This window comes from Oncorhynchus kisutch, linkage group LG14, assembly GCF_002021735.2.
Source record: "Oncorhynchus kisutch isolate 150728-3 linkage group LG14, Okis_V2, whole genome shotgun sequence".
Taxonomy (NCBI): Eukaryota; Metazoa; Chordata; class Actinopteri; order Salmoniformes; family Salmonidae; genus Oncorhynchus; species Oncorhynchus kisutch.
Window position 1 is genome coordinate 25,781,478 of NC_034187.2, and position 18,855 is coordinate 25,800,332.

Below are 18,855 nucleotides of genomic sequence, written 5' to 3' on the forward strand. Positions count from 1 at the left end.
AAATCTCTCCGAACGCCCCCATTCACTCTCTGCAAAGACACTCTTGTGAGTCAAAACATACTCGTCTGCCAAAACCGCAGCTTCAAGCAACAGTCTTTACTTTTCGTTCGTTAATGTACGTGGCTATATGATCAGGGATTGTGTCCTTAAATTGCTTTAGCATAATCAGATCACACAGCCCTTGGAAAGTCATAACTGCAGAGGCGGAACACCAGCGATTTATCTGTGAAGATAACTCTCGCGCAAACTCAACATGAGTCTGTTTATTATCAGGGACCAATTCGTAAATCTGTAACATAGCCATTTTAACCTTATCATAACTGACACTGTCGGCTACACCAGGAGCTGAATATCTTTCCTGCGCTTTACCAGTCAACACACACTGCAACATTAAAGTGCGGTCAGAATCAGGCCAAATCCTGGCGTCAGCAACACGCTCAAACAACGAAAAGAATGTCTCAGGGTCCTTCTCATTAAATTTAGGCAACAACTGTAAGTTCCCAACAATATCAAATGTGGCTAAATCTGGGTCACCTTACAAGAGCAAACTCTTCCCTGAGAGCTTTCCTTCCCTAACCAGCTCTAGCCTCTCTTTTGCAGCTTGATTTTAGCACGCTCCAAATCCTGTTTAAATTCCAATTCCTTTTCATACTTTACTCGATCAGCACGCTCCAAATCCTGTTCAAATGGCAATTATTTTTCATATTTTGCACGGTCATCCTCCAGCTTCTCACGATCATGCTTTAGCTTCTCACAATCATGTTCTAGCTGTAACAGAAGCAGTTCTTTCTGCTGTTCAAAAAGAAGACTAACAGATGGAGCGGCCATTGTAATGTTACGGGGAGACGGCGAGTCCTCAGCAGAGGCTGCCCCAGTGGTAACTTCAAGAATACCACTCTCCATCAGATTGGCCTTCAATATTAACCTAATAATTTCAACCTAATTTCAACCTTGTAATGTTCAGCGATCTTCAACAGATGTTCTTTAGTACATAATTCTAACAGTTCCCATGATGGAAAGCGAAGGAACTCGTCTATATTAGACGCCATAGCCAGAAGTAAATAATTTTTTTTTGTTTCTCGCTCTTCCTCTCTGCTGAACACACCAGACCGGACCACAAGAGAAGTGACAATCCCACTGGGCACCACAGAAGAGAGATGAGATATATATGGAGCTTCCCCAAAACATACAGTAACTCAACCTTAGTCTTCATGCAGATTTGCGGTGGGTAATTATGCACTGTAGCCCGCTGGCAAGGAAATAAACCACCCAGCACGCTGGCAGATTCCCCCAAGCCACGGATGTGCCCCCGAGACAACTGCTCAGTCCAGACACCACACAAAAATAACAAACAAAATAACCATGCCCAACTTATTCCAAAAATGAAACACGTCGTTAAGCCTAACAGGGGGAAAAAGGCTATAGCTCCGGGTAGTAAGTGTCACTACCCTACCCAAATCTCCAACTGAGGTACACAGCCGACTGTACTCAGCCCCTTGGACCGATGTCCCAACAGCGAGGAGACGCATTCTGTCTCCTAGAGATGAACGTACTTTCTTGTGAAAAGTGCAAATCAATTCCAGAACAACAGCAAAGGACCTTGTGAAGATGCTGGAGGAAACAGGTACAAAAGTATCTCTATCCACAGTAAAACGAGTACTATATCGACATAACCTGAAAGGCCGCTCGGCAAGGAAGAAGCCACTGCTCCAAAACCGCCATGAAAGAGCTAGACTACGGTTTGCAACCGCACATGGGGACGAAGATTGTACTTTTTGGAGAAATGTCCTCTGATCTGATGAAACAAAAATAGAACTGTTTGACCATAATGACCATCGTTATGTTTGGAGGAAATAAAAGGCTTGCAAGCCGAAGAACACCATCCCAACCGTGAAGCACTGGGGTGGCAGCATCATGTGGGGGTGCTTGGCTGCAGGAGGGACTGGTGCACTTCACAAAATAGATGGCATCATGAAGCAGTCAGGAAGTTAAAGCTTGGTCGCAAATGGGTCTTCCAAATGGACAATGACTCCAAGCGTACTTCCAAAGTTGTGGCAAAATGGCTTAATAAGGACAACAAAGTCAAGGTATTGGAGTGGCCATCACAAAGCCCTGACCTCAATCCTATAGAAAATTTGTGGGCAGAACTGAAAAAGCGTGTGCGAGCAAGGAGGCCTACAAACCTGACTGAGTTACACCAGCTCGTGTCAGGAGGAATGGGCCAAAATTCACCCAACTTATTGTGGGAAGCTTATGGAAGGCTACGCAAAACTTTTACCCAAGTTAAACAATTTAAAGGCAATGTAAACTTCTGACCCACTGGGAATGTGATGAAAGAAATAAAAGCTGAAATAAATCATTCTTTCTACTATTATTCTGACATTTCACATTCTTAAAATAAAGTAGTGATCCTAACTGACCTAAGACAGGGAATCTTTACTCGGATTTAAATGTTTATTTAATTTATTTAACCTTTATTTAACCAGGTAGGCTAGTTGAGAACAAGTTCTCATTTGCAACTGCGACCTGGCCAAGATAAAGCATAGCAGTGTGAACAGACAACACAGAGTTACACATGGAGTAAACAATTAACAGGAATTGTGAAAAACTGAGTTTAAATGTATTTAGCTAAAGTGCATGTACATTTCCAACTTCAACTGTACATTGATTCTTGAAGAATATAAATTTGCCTCATGATCTTAGTTTAACTGTCCCACTCCATGAGAACCCCAAATAAAAGCTAGTTTTACCTCAAAGTTTGTAAACATTTACATTTCAACACTGTATAGCCTCATAACATGGTTAAAACAAAAAAGTTTATATCATGGATGGTCAGTCCTTGCACCCATAGCTGTCTATTAATCTGAGAGTGGTTATATTTCTCCAGGCCTGTCCCTCAGCTTTTTACCAAAACAGAGGTGGGGTGGTTGTTTTGTTTCATCTGTGGATTTGCCCTTTAAACAGCTACATATTATCAAGATATCAGTGTCACCCACAAAAAGGTAAACAATAGGCCTATGGCAAATGTAGCATATGGCATTCATTTTTCAATGTAAATAGCACTTTTCATTAGTGCTCAAAGCATGCCATTCCATGAGTGCAGCATTTATGTTTCAACTCAAATCAATGAGCCCAATCAGTCCTCCATGACAACATAATCATGAACAGTAGGGCTGGCTAATAAGTCCTTAGTTTTAGAGTCATTCTCAGGTAAAACAATGACTAATCTATACATCCATATTTCCAAGTCCTATTCTTGAAGCTCAAGGGGTTTAATATTTATTGTATTGAGTGGAATTCTGAAAGACTTTCGTTATTAATGTAAAGATATAATTTCATTGTAATGTGTAGTAGAAAGTGATGGGTTAGAAGCCAATATAACCAACCCATAAAGTAAAATGTAACATCCATATGGCCAGCTATGTAATCTAACATTGATTTATCCTGCAATAGGTAACATACATTTGTGTAATGCATCATAAAAAAGGGGAACTAATCTAAGTAACAGAATGTAATCAGATTACATTAGTTTAATCAGTCATTTTTACCCAATTTGACATAATGGATTACATTTCAATATTAACCTACCCAACCTTGGTACATCTACCCTCAGTCCAGGTTGAATTTGATTCTCCCTGACTATCTAGCTTTCATTTCGGATATTGAGGATTATAATTCCTTCAGTCTCGATTTAGTTCCAAGTCATTTCAAAAGTATATGGAGTTTTTCCCTCACCCCCACAGCCTGTATGTTTGACACCTCTGATATACTGTAATGTGTTCCTAATGCAAACCACAAGAAAGGTAAATATACACTTTGATGTCTTTATTCATCTCATTAAACACATATTACAAAGAGTAGAAATGGTAAAGAAGCAGTACACAGTTTAGCATAAAGTAACAGGAAATTATTTGCAGCCTGTCCAAAGACATGATCCTGTCACTTATACTAAAGCCATAGATGAGACTAATAGAAAAAGTCAAACAAGACACACATTGTTCCAACAGACAAGATAATGGTAACAAAAACTAATTCGCAAATTCACCCGTATTACTTATTATTCTACCACAGAGAACATCCATTTACAGTTTTGAAATATATTTAATCCAGCAGTTCAGTTGTTAAACAATGTGACTACCCTATTGTGGCATCTCTGGTAGCCACTGTGTTAAACACTAGGGCTGGGCGATATAGACCAAAATGTATATAAAAAGAATTACAATACAAAGGATGATATCGTATAAACGAGTGTAAGATATAAATGCAGATGACGCTGTGGCATGGCCTCCATTTAAACGTGGCCTAGGGGGCTACACTGGCTGCAGGTGAGAACAAGTAGCCCATGTTTTAACCTGAAGAGGTATAGTGGAAATATCATGGGATACTAAGATCCAATGAGATGCATACCTACCGCAATTATACATATTACAGTAAAAATAAACTATGTATTGGCCAGCCCAGCCTTAAAAATAGGATTAAATTCATATAGAAATATTAAAATACATTTGAGAGAATCAGTTTTTGAAACAGGTAATGTCCTGTTTATTGACCTGTTTATCCTATGTGATGATACAATAGCATGGTTATCAGTCAACTCAAAATGGGAAAGGTTGTTTGGGGGACATGTTCGCAGTCAACAAGAAATGTTGAGTGGCCAATGAGAATCTCTCCATGCTTCATGCATTTTCTCGCACACTCATTTCCGATCTGAGTTTTTCATTTTCCTTGAATAAAAAATAAAATAAAAATTGGGTTAATTATAGTCTATTAATGCAGTGAAATGGCCCCTCAGTGTTTCACTGCCTAGGACAAGTTTCTTGATGGTACACCATGCAGGCATGTGATGAAATGTTAAATATGATTATTACCTCTTGAAGTTTGGTATTCTCCTTTTTTAGCTTAACCAGGTACTCAATCCTCTGCTTATGGTTCTTATGGCCCACAAGCTTGCCGTTCTCCTCAGACAAGTGGTCAACCTGCTTCCGAAGAACCTCCACTTCCTGTAGGGGACAGTCGGGCAGATAGACATTTCCCCACCTTCACACTAAAACAATCTCCATATATTAACTAGATTCAGTACAGAAGGACCCTCCTAAAACGAATCATGGACTAGGACAGCTCCTGATATCATTGCTGTCTGGAGGAGCATGGAGATCGATGTCTCCCATAAAATGATCCAGCCTGTCAACTAGTGAAAGTTGCTATTTTCTGCATTCCATATAAATTACATTTATTTAAATAAGAATTTGATCTTAATTGACCTGCCTGCTCAAATAAAATACATAATTGTGTCTATTCAAAATTACAATAACCAGAACCCCTTCAGACCCTGATGCCATTCTCACCTGAAGCAGTCTCTCCTTGTCGTGCTCCTTAGTGCTCAGCTCTCTGAGCTCCAGGCAGCGATTCCTCAGCTCGTTAGTCAGCTCCTGGACACAGATGTGAGACTGGGCCAGTAGGGATTCCTGACTCTGCAGTCTAATCAAAACCAGATGTCAAACTTTAACAAATGCATATTAGAGAAAGTATATTTGCATACACATGTAGATTACACATAACATACTTTGTTCTCTCACACATTCTATTTGCATACCTTTCCCGAGCTTCAGTGAGCATCTGTATTACGGTGCTCTGAAAATGAAAGGAATGAGGCAATATGAAAAACCACCTTCAGCAAACAATGGCATTTTCTGTTTACAAAAACTAAAATTCAGGTGAACAGGAGAGTTGAGTGATTGATACACACCTTTTCACACCTCTCCTCCTGCAGCTCCCTCAAGACATTCTGATGAATGGCCTCATTTAAAACTTCACTGTCAATTAATATATATCCATCAGACACTTGACAAATCAACTGTCTGATAACACTTGGGTTGCAAAAATTAATTGGTGAAAATAAGAGACGAACCAATTTGTGTTTTCATTCTGAGCCAGTTGGTTCTGCTTGGTGTAGAACTGGTCAAGAAGAACTTGGATCTCCAGTCGCATAATTTCCTTCTCATTCAGCTGACCCTGTGGGAAATCAACACAGACTTGTTAGATGCCATATGTGTTATATCAATGTGTTAAATAAGTGTCTCAAGATTAGATGTTCAGCATTCATCATGACATCCCGTAAACAAAAAAACCCACCTTGAGCCTCTGGATCTCCTCGTTCTTGGCGGCCCTTTCCGAGTTGAGCTCAGTGAGGAGCACTTCCATAGTCAACATGGAGGAGCGTCGGTTCTCCAGCTCCCTCTCCTGGCACTCCAGCACCTGGCTCAGATCAGTGTTGAAGCTCCGGGGGGTGTGAGGTGTCTGAGAAATCAATAAGATTAGCTAACCCTCTCTTGATCAGACAGAGTTCCTTCCTGGTAATGCATACAGGAGGGAAAACCATCAGACACAAGTATCCGTTACCTGTGGCAGCATTTTAGGGGTGACGGATGACTGTGGAATACGATTGGCACTCTCGCCTCGGACAGTCCTCTCAACCGCTTCTTGCTGTTGTTTTAACTGGTGAAAAGCAGGCAGGGAAATCCCATGAGTAAAGTAGAGATTAAATCAATTTGGTCTGGTCTCAATTCTACCATTTCCATGCTACTGTAGCCCTTGATTCATTTTCAGTGGCTCTTTGTATATGTATAGAAATAGGTCTGTTACCTTCTCCTGGAGAGTTTGGATGATAGCCTCCTTCTGAGCAGTCTGATCCTGTGAAGCTTGGAGAAGACCTGCCTGCTCATCTAACACCTTGGTGAGTCGCTCCACCTCCTCAGTGGCATAGACCATCTCCTCCTGAAGCACCTCTACCTGAGGACAAACATCCATCCAGACATCGTCATAATGATGGATTTCAGGCACATGTTATCGTACCAAAGCTCAAGAGGCCATATTGTTAATTTAAAATTAACTCCAAGTCTTACCTCTATCAGATTAGAAGCTACCTTCCTTTCTGCTGCTTCTCTCAGGTTCAGGAGCTCTGCTTGCATCCTGTTGTTGTGTTCCTTGATCTCCTCTCTCTCAGAGCAAGCAGCACTGTACTTAGCCTGTCAGAACAAAACAGGCCAAAACTAAAACACATTGATAAAATACAGTAAGAATTGAGAAGAATACAAGTTAAACATGAAAATTCATTAAAAGATAAACAAATGACTTGAGTCAGTACCGTGAGGTCTTTGACATCTCCAGACAGCATGGCGAGGCACTGATCCTTTTCGCTCAGCTCACTGCGGAGGTCCCTGGTCTGGTTTATCAGCTCCAGCACAAACTCCTGTCAAACACAAGAGACATATCCATGCTATAATCCAAAATAATAATAATTAATGGCAGGTCATTTAAGTGAGCAGACTTACTTTGTCTTGTGCAATCTTTTGCTCAAGACTGGTTATGGTCCCATTGGCAGCTGTCAGATTTTGTTCAAGGCTTTGCATATTAGAAGCCTTTCAAAGTAAAATACAAACGGAGAGGGTCAATTACAGTTGATTGGAGATTAAGATTCAATATGGCAAAGAGTGTTCAACTAAACTAAAACATACTGTTGATAGCAATTTCTAAGAAAAAAATATAAAACTTCTACTTAACTCTAGGGCACTATAATACCCAACCATGTAAACACGAAACACTAATGATGAAAAACAGACCTGTTGTTGGCTTTGTGTAGTCAGGTCAGACACTTGCTTCCTTAGCACTGCATTCTGCTCCATTGTCTGAACAAGCTCTCTGGGGAGAAACAAATGAAATATGTCAACATAACATTTCAAATACACTTCAAGGAGGTCTCATCATCCACAAATCGAAAACAATCCTTTATACAACTCACTCTAAAGTGCTCTCTTTATCTTCTTTCAACTGGGAGGTCAGATTACTGGTGTGTTCTCTTTCAGACTGCAGAGCGTTTGTCAATTCCTACAATGCAAGCAACATATTCATCAAGAAAAAGTAATCACACAAAACCCTCAAACGTTTAACTGTAATTTAATACAAATGAGAGACATGTTCTGAATGTCCTTAACAGATAAGCAGTGCTTGGTTGATTTAAAGAGCGGCTGACTGACCGTGATTTGGGCCTGCTGAGCTGTGACCTCCTGCCGTTTCTCCTCTAGCTGCTGCCTGGACTGGTCTGCATCAAACTTGGCCTCTGCCTGGAGCTGGTCAAAGGCATCCTGCAGGGACCGCTGCTGCTCTAGGAGCTGCTCCCACTCCCGCCTGGGGGAGAGAGGGAAAACATGTGAGGGGGAGGAGATGGAGAGTCTGCTAACTACTATGGTGACATTGAGTTTGCAGGGTTTCCATCAAACGGAGGAAATCTCATCCGACACACACGAAACAACAAGACAGCTGTAGCCATGCATACATACTGGACTTCTTGGAGCTGTAGCTGAGTGCTGATCAGGCTGCTAGAGAGGTGTGACGTCTCCTTCTGCTGTTCACTCTGGCCCTCACACAGCTCCTTCTTCACAGCAGCCAGCTCCCTATCAGAGGACTGCAGCACCAGGCGCAGGTCATGCACCTCGCTCTTCAGAACTACAAAAGAGAATGGATCGTTTTGATAGCCATATAATACCCAGGAAAAAGACAAACCCTCCTGTCCTCTGACTCAATTATTGGTACATTATGGTTTTAACAGTGGGTGCCTGGGTGGTGAAGTAGGGGTTTCTTTAGTCTAACACTAGTAACACAATTGAGTATTACAGTTCTGGCCATAGTGGATGCATACAGTCTTCGACTACTATCGCCAGAGAACCCTGGGTAACTCAGTATAAACTTGGTAAAGTGTGCGATTGGTTATTACCCTCCCTGGTCCTTCTCTCTGCCTGTAGGTTCTGCTCCATGTTGCTAATAGTCTCCTGCAGGCTCAGCTGTTCTCTGTTCCAGCCACTTCGCTCAGTGGAGAGCAGCTGGACATGCAAATAAAGAATTCATTACCATAGCGTCATAGTCATTACCTGTAAACCAATACAGCTCAAGAGATTACTTTATTATCTTCAAGACAGGGCTTGAATATCACATGGAATGAAACACCTCAGGGCAATGTATTCAGCTTTATCTGTACATAGTTATGCAAGTTTCAAGTTTAATTAAATCAAACACATGGTATATACCATCCAACGAAATTCTTATTTGCAGGTTCCTTCTCGACAATGCAACAATAAGAAATAATAAAAGATAAGAATACTAACATAACATATCCAGACCATGACAGAAGTTCCCTACCTCATCCTTGCAGCTGAACTCCTCTATCATCCCAGTCACCTGCTCTTCCAGCTTGACAATCTGCTGCAGCAGCTTCCTGCTCTTCAGCTCCTCCTGGTCCAGCAGAGTCTGCACCTGACTGGCTTGCTCCTGCCAAGCAAAAGGGAAATAGATTTGTAGATTCCACCAAGAGAATGAGAAGTATAACGTTATCTGTTTTATAAGTGATGAGGCCCGGGTGCTGTACCTGGACCTGTTGCAGCTCCTCAGTCAGCGCCTCACAGGCCATCTCAGTCATAGCTGGTGGAGGCTGCTCACTCTGGATGTCATCCACGTCTTCATCTCCTCTCCCGTTCACATTCAGGTGGTCGGGGCTGGAGAGTGGCACCAGGCGGGTCCGCAGGTTGTAGGCCTTGGTGGGGGTGGTGAGAATCTGGAGAACAAAACAGTCACATAAAATTAGCATGAGAAATAAAGTATTAGTCATTAATAGGCTATCTTCATAGAATTAAAACAAGGTTGAGCAAAGTCCTGGATCTAGAGGTACCCCAACCCGTGACCCTCTATAGTAGCTCAGGCACAGCCCTCGAGGGGCATTGAGCCATCGGCGAGCTGCTAAATAAAGCAAATACCCTCACCTTGATAGTTTCAAAGTGGATCTTGTTCAGCTGAGAAACTTCCAGTTTCTTGTGAGCCTTTGTGGCCTCCAGAATGTTCTCCAGGTGCTTGTTGGACTTATCCAGGTACCTCGTCTCTGATTCCAACTCTGACATCTGTTTCCTGGAACATAAGGAACAATCCTTAAACCTCTGAAGCACAATATGGGCCTATAACAAAAAACATGGTGCCAATAAACTTCAAGTTCCAAGAGCTAATTACAATTAAATGCAACAATTTGTTTTTGTCCATGAAGTCAAGGGTTCATACTGAATATCATGACAGCATGCATGTCTCTAGAGAGCCTCCTTACTTGGTGAGTTCCTTATACTCTTCGAAGGCTTGGATGGTGGCTGTGAGTTCCGTCTGTTTCTGGAGAAACTGGGCCTTAAGCCTCTCCATGGATATGGCAGAAATGTTTTCTGCAGTTACCGGAGTGGAGTAAGACGGCTGAGCTGTGGAGAAATGTCAAATTCAGTTGACTGAATACCCTTGCATGCTTTGATGAATTACATCACTAATATAATCACAACAAGAATAATAAGCATAATACAAACATATTACTACAAGCATACTTGATAAGCATATTTCAAAATTTACAGCGCTACAATGCAGTACTTTCACAATGTGCAGTCCCTTCATTACTTGTGCATCTCCTGTGCTTACCTCCAGCAGACCACTCAGTCTCCAGAGCCCTCTGGAATTCCTCCTCTAGCTCTGCAGCAGCTTGGCCTGCAGCCTCTTTAGCTCTCCTCACAGACTCAAGAGAGCGGAGCTGCCGGTTCTCCTCCCGGAGGCTGTAGTTCTCTGCTGCATACCGGGTCATCTTTGGGTGATGCGCAATCTGTAGGACAGAGGGAATGAGAAGTAGCCACAAATGCCAAATTCAATCAAATTAAGGAGTTGTACATGTGGTTGTTCTTTTTCTGAAGTGTTTTGTGAAAGTGCGAGTTGAACGGGGAAACATATTGTACCTGGTCTCGAAGGATCTTGATCTCGTCCTTGAGCTGGTCGACGAGGACTTGGCTCTGTGGGTCAGACAGTAATCCCTGGCCACCCTTTAGGCTCTTCTCCAGGCGAGAGATGTGTTCCTCTCTAAACTTGAGAATCATGCGGTTGGAGTGAATGAACTTCTCCTTCTGGGACCAGGCCTCCTCAAGCTGAGCCACCTTCTGGAGCAGCATCTAAGGAGGGGAGGATGTACAGTATGTCTATTAACTACCATCCCTCTCTAACAAACAATATTCAGACTAGAGGTTGACCTATTAAAATCGGCATGGCCGATTAATTAGGGCCGATTTCAAGTTTTCAAAACAATCAGTAATAGTCATTTTTGGACACCAATTATGGCCGATTACATTGCAATCCACGAGGAAACTGCGTGGTAGGCTGACCACCTGTTACGCGAGTGCAGTGTCAAAAGGAACTTGTGGCTGCAAGGAGCCAAGATAAGTTGCTAGCTAACATTAAACTTATAAAAAACAAACATAATCACTAGTTAACGACACATGGTCGTTAATATATTACTAGGTTAACGAGCTTGTCCTGCATTGCAGAAAATAAATGCGGGGCCTGTTAATTTATCATCGAATCACAGCATACGTCAACGTCGCCAAACAGATTTAACAAAAAGCGCATTGCCAAAAAAGCACAACGCCAAAAAAGCACAACCATAAACATCAATGCCTTTCTCAAAATCAATACAGAGAAGTATATATTTTTTAAAACCTGCATATTTAGTTCAAATAAATTAATGTTAGCAGGCAATATTAACTAGGGAAATTGTGTCACTTCTCTTGCATTCAGTGCAAGCAGTGTCAGGGTATATGCAACAGTTTGGGCTGCCTGGCTCGTTGCAAACTAATTTGCCAGAATTTTACGTAATAATGACATAACATTGACGGTTGTGCAATGTAACAGCAATATTTAGACTTAGGGTTGCCACCCGTTCGATAAAATACAGAACAGTTCCGTATTTCACTGAAAGAATAAAAGTTTTGTTTTCGAAATGATAGTTTATTGGTTTGACCATATGACCAAAGGCTCATTTCTGTGTGATTATTAGATTATAATGAAGTATTTCATTTGATATTTGACAAAACAGTGACTGAGCGGTGGTAGGCAGCAGCACACTTGTAAGCATTCATTCAAACACCACTTTACTGCATTTTCCAGCAGCTCTTAGCAATGCTTGAAGCACAGCGCTGTTTATGACTTCAAGCCTATCAACTCCTGAGATTAGGCTGGCAATACTAAAGTGCCTATTAGAACATGCAAAGGTATATGATATGCAAATGGTAGAGAGAGAAATCGTTGACGCCTCATAATTTCTATAATAACTACAACTTAAAACTTCTTAACTCGGAAAATTGAAAATTAAACCACCAGCTTCATATGTTATCATGTTCTGAGCAAGGAACTTAAACGTTAGCTTTTTTTACATGGCACATATTGCACTACTACTTTACTTTCTTCTCCAACACTGTTTTTGCATTATTTAAACCAAATTGAACATGTTTCATTATTTGAGACTAAATAGATTTTATTGATGTATTATATTAAGTTAAAATAAGTGTTCTTTCAGTATTGTTGTAAATGTCATACACACAAAGTCAGAAGTTTACATACATTTAGGTTGGCGTCATTAGAAGTCATTTTTCAACCACTCCACAAATTTCTTGTTAACAAACTATAGTTTTGGCAAGTCGGTTAGGACATCTGTGTGCATGACACAAGTAATTTTTCCAACAACTGTTTACAGACAGATTATTTCACTTATAATTCACTGTATCACATTTCCAGTGGGTCAGAAGTGTACATACACTAAGTTGACTGTGCCTTTAAACAGCTTGAAAAATTCCAGAAAATGATGTCATGGCTTTTGATAGGCTAATTGACATCATTTGAGTCAATTGAAGGTGTATCTGTGGAAGTATTTCAAGGCCTACCTTCAAACTCAGTGCCTCTTTGCTTGACATCATGGGAAAATCTAAAGAAATCAGCCAAGACCTCAGAAAAACAATTGTAGACCTCCACAAGTCTGGTTCATGCTTGGGAGCAATTTCCAAACACCTGAAGGTACCACATTCGTCTGTACAAACAATAATAAGCAAGTATAAACACCATGTGACCACGCAGCCATCATACCGCTCAGGAAGGAGACTCGTTCTGTCTCCTAGAGATGAACATACTTTGGTGTCAAAGTGCAAATCAATCCCAGAACAGCAGCAAAGGACCTTGAAGATGCTCGAGGAAACAGGTACAGAAGTATATATATCCACAGTAAAACTGGTCCTATATCGACATAACCTGCAAGGCAACTCAGCAAGGAAGAAGCCACTGCTCCAAAACCAACATCTCAAGACATCAGTCATTTGCGACCAAGTTAAAGCTTGGTCGCAAATGGGTCTTCCAAATGGACAATGACCCCAAGCATACTTCCAAAGTTATGGCTTAAGGAGAATAAAGTCAAGGTATTAGAGTGGCCATCACAAAGCTCAGACGCTTGTCTTATGTGGCAGGGCTTGCAAACAATTAGAGACTACAAAGGGAAGCACAGCCGGGAGCTGCCCAGTGACGAGCCTACCAGACGAGCTAAATCACTTCTATGCTTGCTTCGAGGTAAGCAACACTGATGCTCTCATGCAAGCCTAAGCTGTTCCAGACGACTGTGATTATGCTCTCCGTAGCCGACGTGAGTAAGACCTTTAAACAGGTCATCATACACAAGGCTGCAGGACCAGACGGATTACCAGGACGTGTGCTCCGGGCATGTGCTGACCAACTGGCAGGTGTCTTCACTGACATTTTCAACATGTCCCTGATTGAGTCTGTAATACCAACATGTTTCAAGCAGACCACCATAGTCCCTGTGCCCAAGAACACAAAGGCAACCTGCCTAAATGACTACAGACCCGTAGCACTCACGGCCGTAGCCATGAAGTGCTTTGAAAGGTTGGTAATGGCTCACAACACCATTATCCCAGAAACCCTAGACCCACTCCAATTTGCATACCGCCCAAACAGATCCACAGATGATGCAATCTATTGCACTCCACACTGCTCTTCCCAACTGGACAAAAGGAACACTTATGTGAGATTGCTATTCATTGACTACAGATCAGCGGTCAACACCATAGTACCCACAAAGCTCATCACTAAGCTAAGGATCCTGGGAGTAAATACCTCCCTCTGCAACTGGATCCTGGACTTCCTGACGGGCCACCCCCAGGTGGTGAGGGTAGGTAGCAACACATCTGCCAAGCTGATCCTCAACACTGGAGCTCCCCAGGGGTGCGTGCTAAGTCCCCTCCTGTACTCCCTGTTCACCCACGACTGCATGGCCAAGCACGACTCCAACACCATCATTAAGTTTGCAGACGACACAGTGGTAGGCCTGATCACCGACAACGAGGAGACAGCCTATAGGGAGGTCAGAGACCTGGCCGGGTGGTGCCAGAATAACAACCTATCCCTCAACGTAACCAAGACTAAGGAGATGATTGTGCAGTACAGGAAAAGGAGAACCGAGCACGCCCACATTCTCATCGAAAGGGCTGTCGTGGAGCAGGTTGAGAGCTTCAAGTGCCTTGGTGTCCACATCAACAAACTAGAATGGTACAAACACACCAAGACAGTCGTGAAGAAGGCATGGCAAAGCCTATTCCCCCTCAGGAAACTAAAAAGATTTGGCATGGGCCCCGAGATCCTCAAAAGGTTCTACAGCATGACTGGTTGCATCACTGCCTGGTACGGCAATTGCTCGGCCTCTGACCGCAAGGCACTACAGAGGGTAGTGCGTACGGACCAGTACATCACTGGGGCTAAGCTGCCTGCCATCCAGAACCTCTACACCAGGCTCCCCAACCCCTCTTTTTACGCTGATGCTACTCTGTTATATATGCATAGTCACTTTAACTATACATTCATGTACATACGACCTCAATTGGGCATGACTAGTGGGTGTCTGAGAACAACATGAGAACAACCAGTGCTCCTGCACATTGGCTAACCGGGCTATCTGCATCGTGTCCCGCCACCCACCAACCTCTCTTTTACGCTACTGCTACTCTCTGTTCATCATATATGCATAGTCACTTTAACCATATCTACATGTACATACTACCTCAATCAGCTTGACTAACAGGTGTCTGTATGTAGCCTCGCTACTGTTTATAGCCTGTCTTTTTACTGTTGTGTTATTTCTTTACCTACCTATTGTTCACCTAATACCTTTTTTGCACTATTGGTTAGAGCCTGTAAGTAAGCATTTCACTAAGGTGTTGTATTCGGCACACGTGACAAATAAACTTTGATTTGACCTCAATCCTATAGAAAATTTGTGGGCAGAACTGAAAAAGCATGTGCGAGTGAGGAGGCCTACAAACCTGACTCCGTTACACCAGCTCTGTCAGGAGGAATGTGCCAAAATTCACCCAACTTATTGTAGGAAGCTTGTGGAAGGCTACCCAAAACGTTTGACCCAAGTTAAACAATTGAAAGGCAATGCTACCAAATGAGTGCATGTAAACTTCTGACCCACTGGGAATGTGATGAAAGAAATAAAAAGGTGAATCACTACTGTTATTCAGACATTTTACATGATTAAAATAAAGTGGTGATCCTAACTGACCTAAGACAGGGAATTATTACTCTGATTAAAATGGTCCTCCAATAATGGCGTTGAAAAATCATAATTGGTCAACCTCTAATTCAGACATAACATTGACTTATGTAATCTGTTTCAAAGTACAGAAAGCTATACCTGCTTGTCGTTTTCACACTTTTTCCACAGACGCACAGCTTCTAAAAACTGTGTCTTGTATGAGGCATCAAGACTGCCTTCAGTGAGGTCTGGGGAGATGAATGTGTAAAAACAATAACACTTTCCAGAATGAATGTTACAGGGGAAAATTGACAGTATACACACACATGTAAGAATCAACTAGTGAGCCAGTGTAACAAAGCCTAGGTCAGATGTTTAGGGGAACCTGAATTGTAACCTTACCAATGGGAATCTGGGGCCCTCCTGGGGCCATGTCTCCCCCACTGTGTGTCTGGGCAAAGAGAGCTTGAGCTAGCTGCTCCTTCAGCTTTTTCACCTCAGTCTGAAGCTGCCTCACATTCCCCTGCGTGTCTTCGTTGATCATGGCCTGAAAGCACCAGAAATCACGAGGAGATGCTCAAACTACTAGATATATACACACACACACACATTACAATCAGTAGCACTTTATATGGAGAAAACTTTTTGCCTATTCAATTACTGATTGTGATAAAATAAACCTTTCATACTAACCTTGTTTTTGATCAACTTGGCTCTCTGGGCAAACTGTAAGGTGGATAGAGTTTCCCCAAAGCACTTAGAGCCTGGGTGCACATTGGCTATAATGTAGGTCTTAGCATTTCCTCCAAGAGAGTCCTGCAGAAAAAGGTTCTGTTAGCACACATCAGGAACATCAAGAAAGCAAGAGCTTTGTTTTTGTATTAAATCGATTTAGACACAAGTGCCTTTTACCCGAAGCAAGAAGGTGAGTTTGGAGTCCCTGTAGCAGATATGCCGGCTCTTCCCATTAGACACATCCACCAGCGCCATGATCACCTGACCCAGGCACATGAGGGAGCGGTTGATGCTGCTGGCCTCCTGGAAGAGAAGATAGGGGGTATATGTCAGGAGTGATAACAATATAACAAATGAGTGTACACAGCACACAATAACACATACAAGTTGGAATGTAGCCATCTAAAGGCTTTGTTGTGTGCAGTGTTGTGAATGTTTGTTCAGTCAACGGACAGTAGTCCTGGAGCGTCACCTTGAGTCTGGAACCCTCTGTGTGTGTGTCTCTCTGCCTCTCCGACCCTGCCAGGTCCACCAAGTTCAGCTGGGATGTGCGAATGTTCACCACCTCCTTAGCAGTCTCCTTGGACTCCAGAGTCATGGTGAAGACTGCATGGGACCGTGAGGACTCTCTGTTCATGGAGGTAGAGGCCACGCGCCGATTACGCCAGCCCATCGACAGCACCTGAGAGGAAGCGAGATAAGTTCAATGCAAACAGCTCAATGTCAGTCAAATCAATCTTCCACAATAAATTAAAGTATGATATGACCAAAGCTTTGTATAAAGCAAGTCATTGAATCAATCACATGTAATTATTTACTACCTGGTAAGCTTCAGCAGCTGAAGTGACAAACTTCTCTACAGCCCCTTCCACAAACACCCCCTTCTTGATGTTCTCTCTGAGGAACAGGCTGGCTGAGGCGCTGTCCAGCAGGTCATAGATCTGCTCGTTGTAGATCTCAATGAAGGAGCATTTGCACAGGAAGCTTTTGGCATTATCAGACTGTCAGGAAAAACAATGCATATTAAATCCTCAATCAGAGAAAAAAAACAGATAAACAACAAAATCACTTCAATGTCAGTTACTTTCTGCTCACCCTTTCTACCTCCCTGTTGATGAGGAAAAACAGGTACTCAAAACTTCGAGGGATAACTCCCCGTTGGTCATCAGTAAAGTTGTCGAAATCAGACGGACCTAGGGAAAGAACACACACAACATTTAGTACAGAGGCACTGCAAAGAAATGAAGGTGTCTGTGCAACAAAACAAAATAATTCAATGCAGCACTCACCAAGCATTGTGAATGTTTTTCCAGAGCCAGTTTGTCCGCTGTAATAGGAAAACATCTGTGTGATATTACAGCACTTAATAAAACAAGAATGAACTGTAAAACAATAAGAAAAACCACTCACTAGGCAAAAATGGTGCCATTGTATCCATTAATACATGACTCAACAATGTTCTTGGCCACACTGGAGAATACAGAATCCTGTTACAGAGAGGAGACGGAAGAAATATTCAGTTGGTTTGATTTGAGCCTCTATCTACTGATGTGTGAATTACTCCAGGTTACAGCAACAGTTAAACTATAATCTATCCACCAACACTGACCTGAGTGATGTCCATGTCAGCAACATGGTCATAGGTGAATGTCCGTGGCTCCGGCTTGGAGTGCAGGCGAATGGTGTTGGGAGAGGTGACTGTGAGACAGAGGCCTTGGTCTCCATCAGTGGTCAGGCCAGTCCCCTGGGTCAGAGGTCTCACCCGAACAAACACTTTGATCGAGTCACTATCACCACTACATTACAGAACACGAACATTCAAGGGTTAATACACTTTACCAACAGACTGGGTGCCAGTTTCTGCTCCCTTGCAAACTTCTTATGGAATTGCCGTGACAAACAAGAGGTACTGGCAGTATAAATTGCCAAATGAGGCAGGGCAACTCGTGTGTCAGTATGTGTAGAGTGAGTATGTATTATTAAATTGAAGACAATAGACAGCTCTTGCGAGAAATAAGCATTATAAAGCCACATTACCTGTGGGTTATTTGTTGATGCTGCATTGAGCAATCGACAGATTCTGGTAACAGAGAGGAGACATACAGTTAGCTAGTTAGTCAAGGTTGATCAAGGAACTAGAGACACTGGTTTAAATAGAAACAAGTTTATTCAGCTGTCTAAGCTTCATACAGCAAATGCATGCTAGGTAACGTTAGCTCGCGAATAATATTAACGGAAGTAGCTAGGTAGCCAACAAACGCCAAAATATATATTTTTAAATCACTTGCAAATATGAATGTTAAGGTGACGTACCCTTTCCCTTCGTATTCATGTTGAATATTTTCAGACAAGTAGCTTTGCTACTAGCAAACCATTCACAATAACTAATGTCAAAACTCCGCGATGGTGTGTTAGCTACAGCTACTAAAATCCATCTTCGAATTTGGCGGGTATATACTCGACCATCGACTGCTCGTGCCTTTTTCAATCATTTTATGGAATCAGTCAATTGTTTATCGCCGTCAGCTGGACGAAGTCTGATTTACATCAACCTCTTTTTTTAAAGCATCGAGAAACCGAGCTACAAATTATACACCAGATAATGTGATACCAAAGATGTTCTCATTGTTCTAAAGATTTGTGGTATCCATTACTGGGCGTTACAGGTTTGCCTACAGAAAAGGTTA

At 42.3% G+C, this 18,855-nt stretch overlaps 1 protein-coding gene across 1 annotated transcript; it reads right to left on the bottom strand.

The window, feature by feature from the left end:
• Positions 1-3,805: 3,805 nt before the first annotated feature.
• kif15 (kinesin family member 15) lies at positions 3,806-18,837 on the bottom strand. The gene is made up of 35 exons (XM_020501232.2): positions 18,482-18,837; positions 18,206-18,248; positions 17,778-17,964; positions 17,579-17,655; positions 17,458-17,495; positions 17,264-17,361; positions 16,990-17,169; positions 16,641-16,850; positions 16,346-16,471; positions 16,127-16,249; positions 15,836-15,980; positions 15,593-15,681; positions 10,803-11,012; positions 10,495-10,672; positions 10,142-10,283; positions 9,810-9,951; positions 9,419-9,604; positions 9,193-9,321; positions 8,771-8,876; positions 8,337-8,502; positions 8,034-8,184; positions 7,799-7,884; positions 7,620-7,698; positions 7,332-7,418; positions 7,145-7,249; positions 6,903-7,025; positions 6,643-6,789; positions 6,400-6,495; positions 6,133-6,297; positions 5,909-6,012; positions 5,747-5,813; positions 5,594-5,631; positions 5,346-5,478; positions 4,869-5,000; positions 3,806-4,724 (listed from the first exon to the last, which is right to left on the bottom strand). The coding sequence occupies exons 1-35, from the start codon at positions 18,498-18,500 to the stop codon at positions 4,677-4,679; spliced, it is 4,155 nt and encodes a 1,384-aa protein (XP_020356821.1). The 5' UTR covers positions 18,501-18,837; the 3' UTR covers positions 3,806-4,676.
• Between the last annotated feature and the right edge of the window lie 18 nt (positions 18,838-18,855).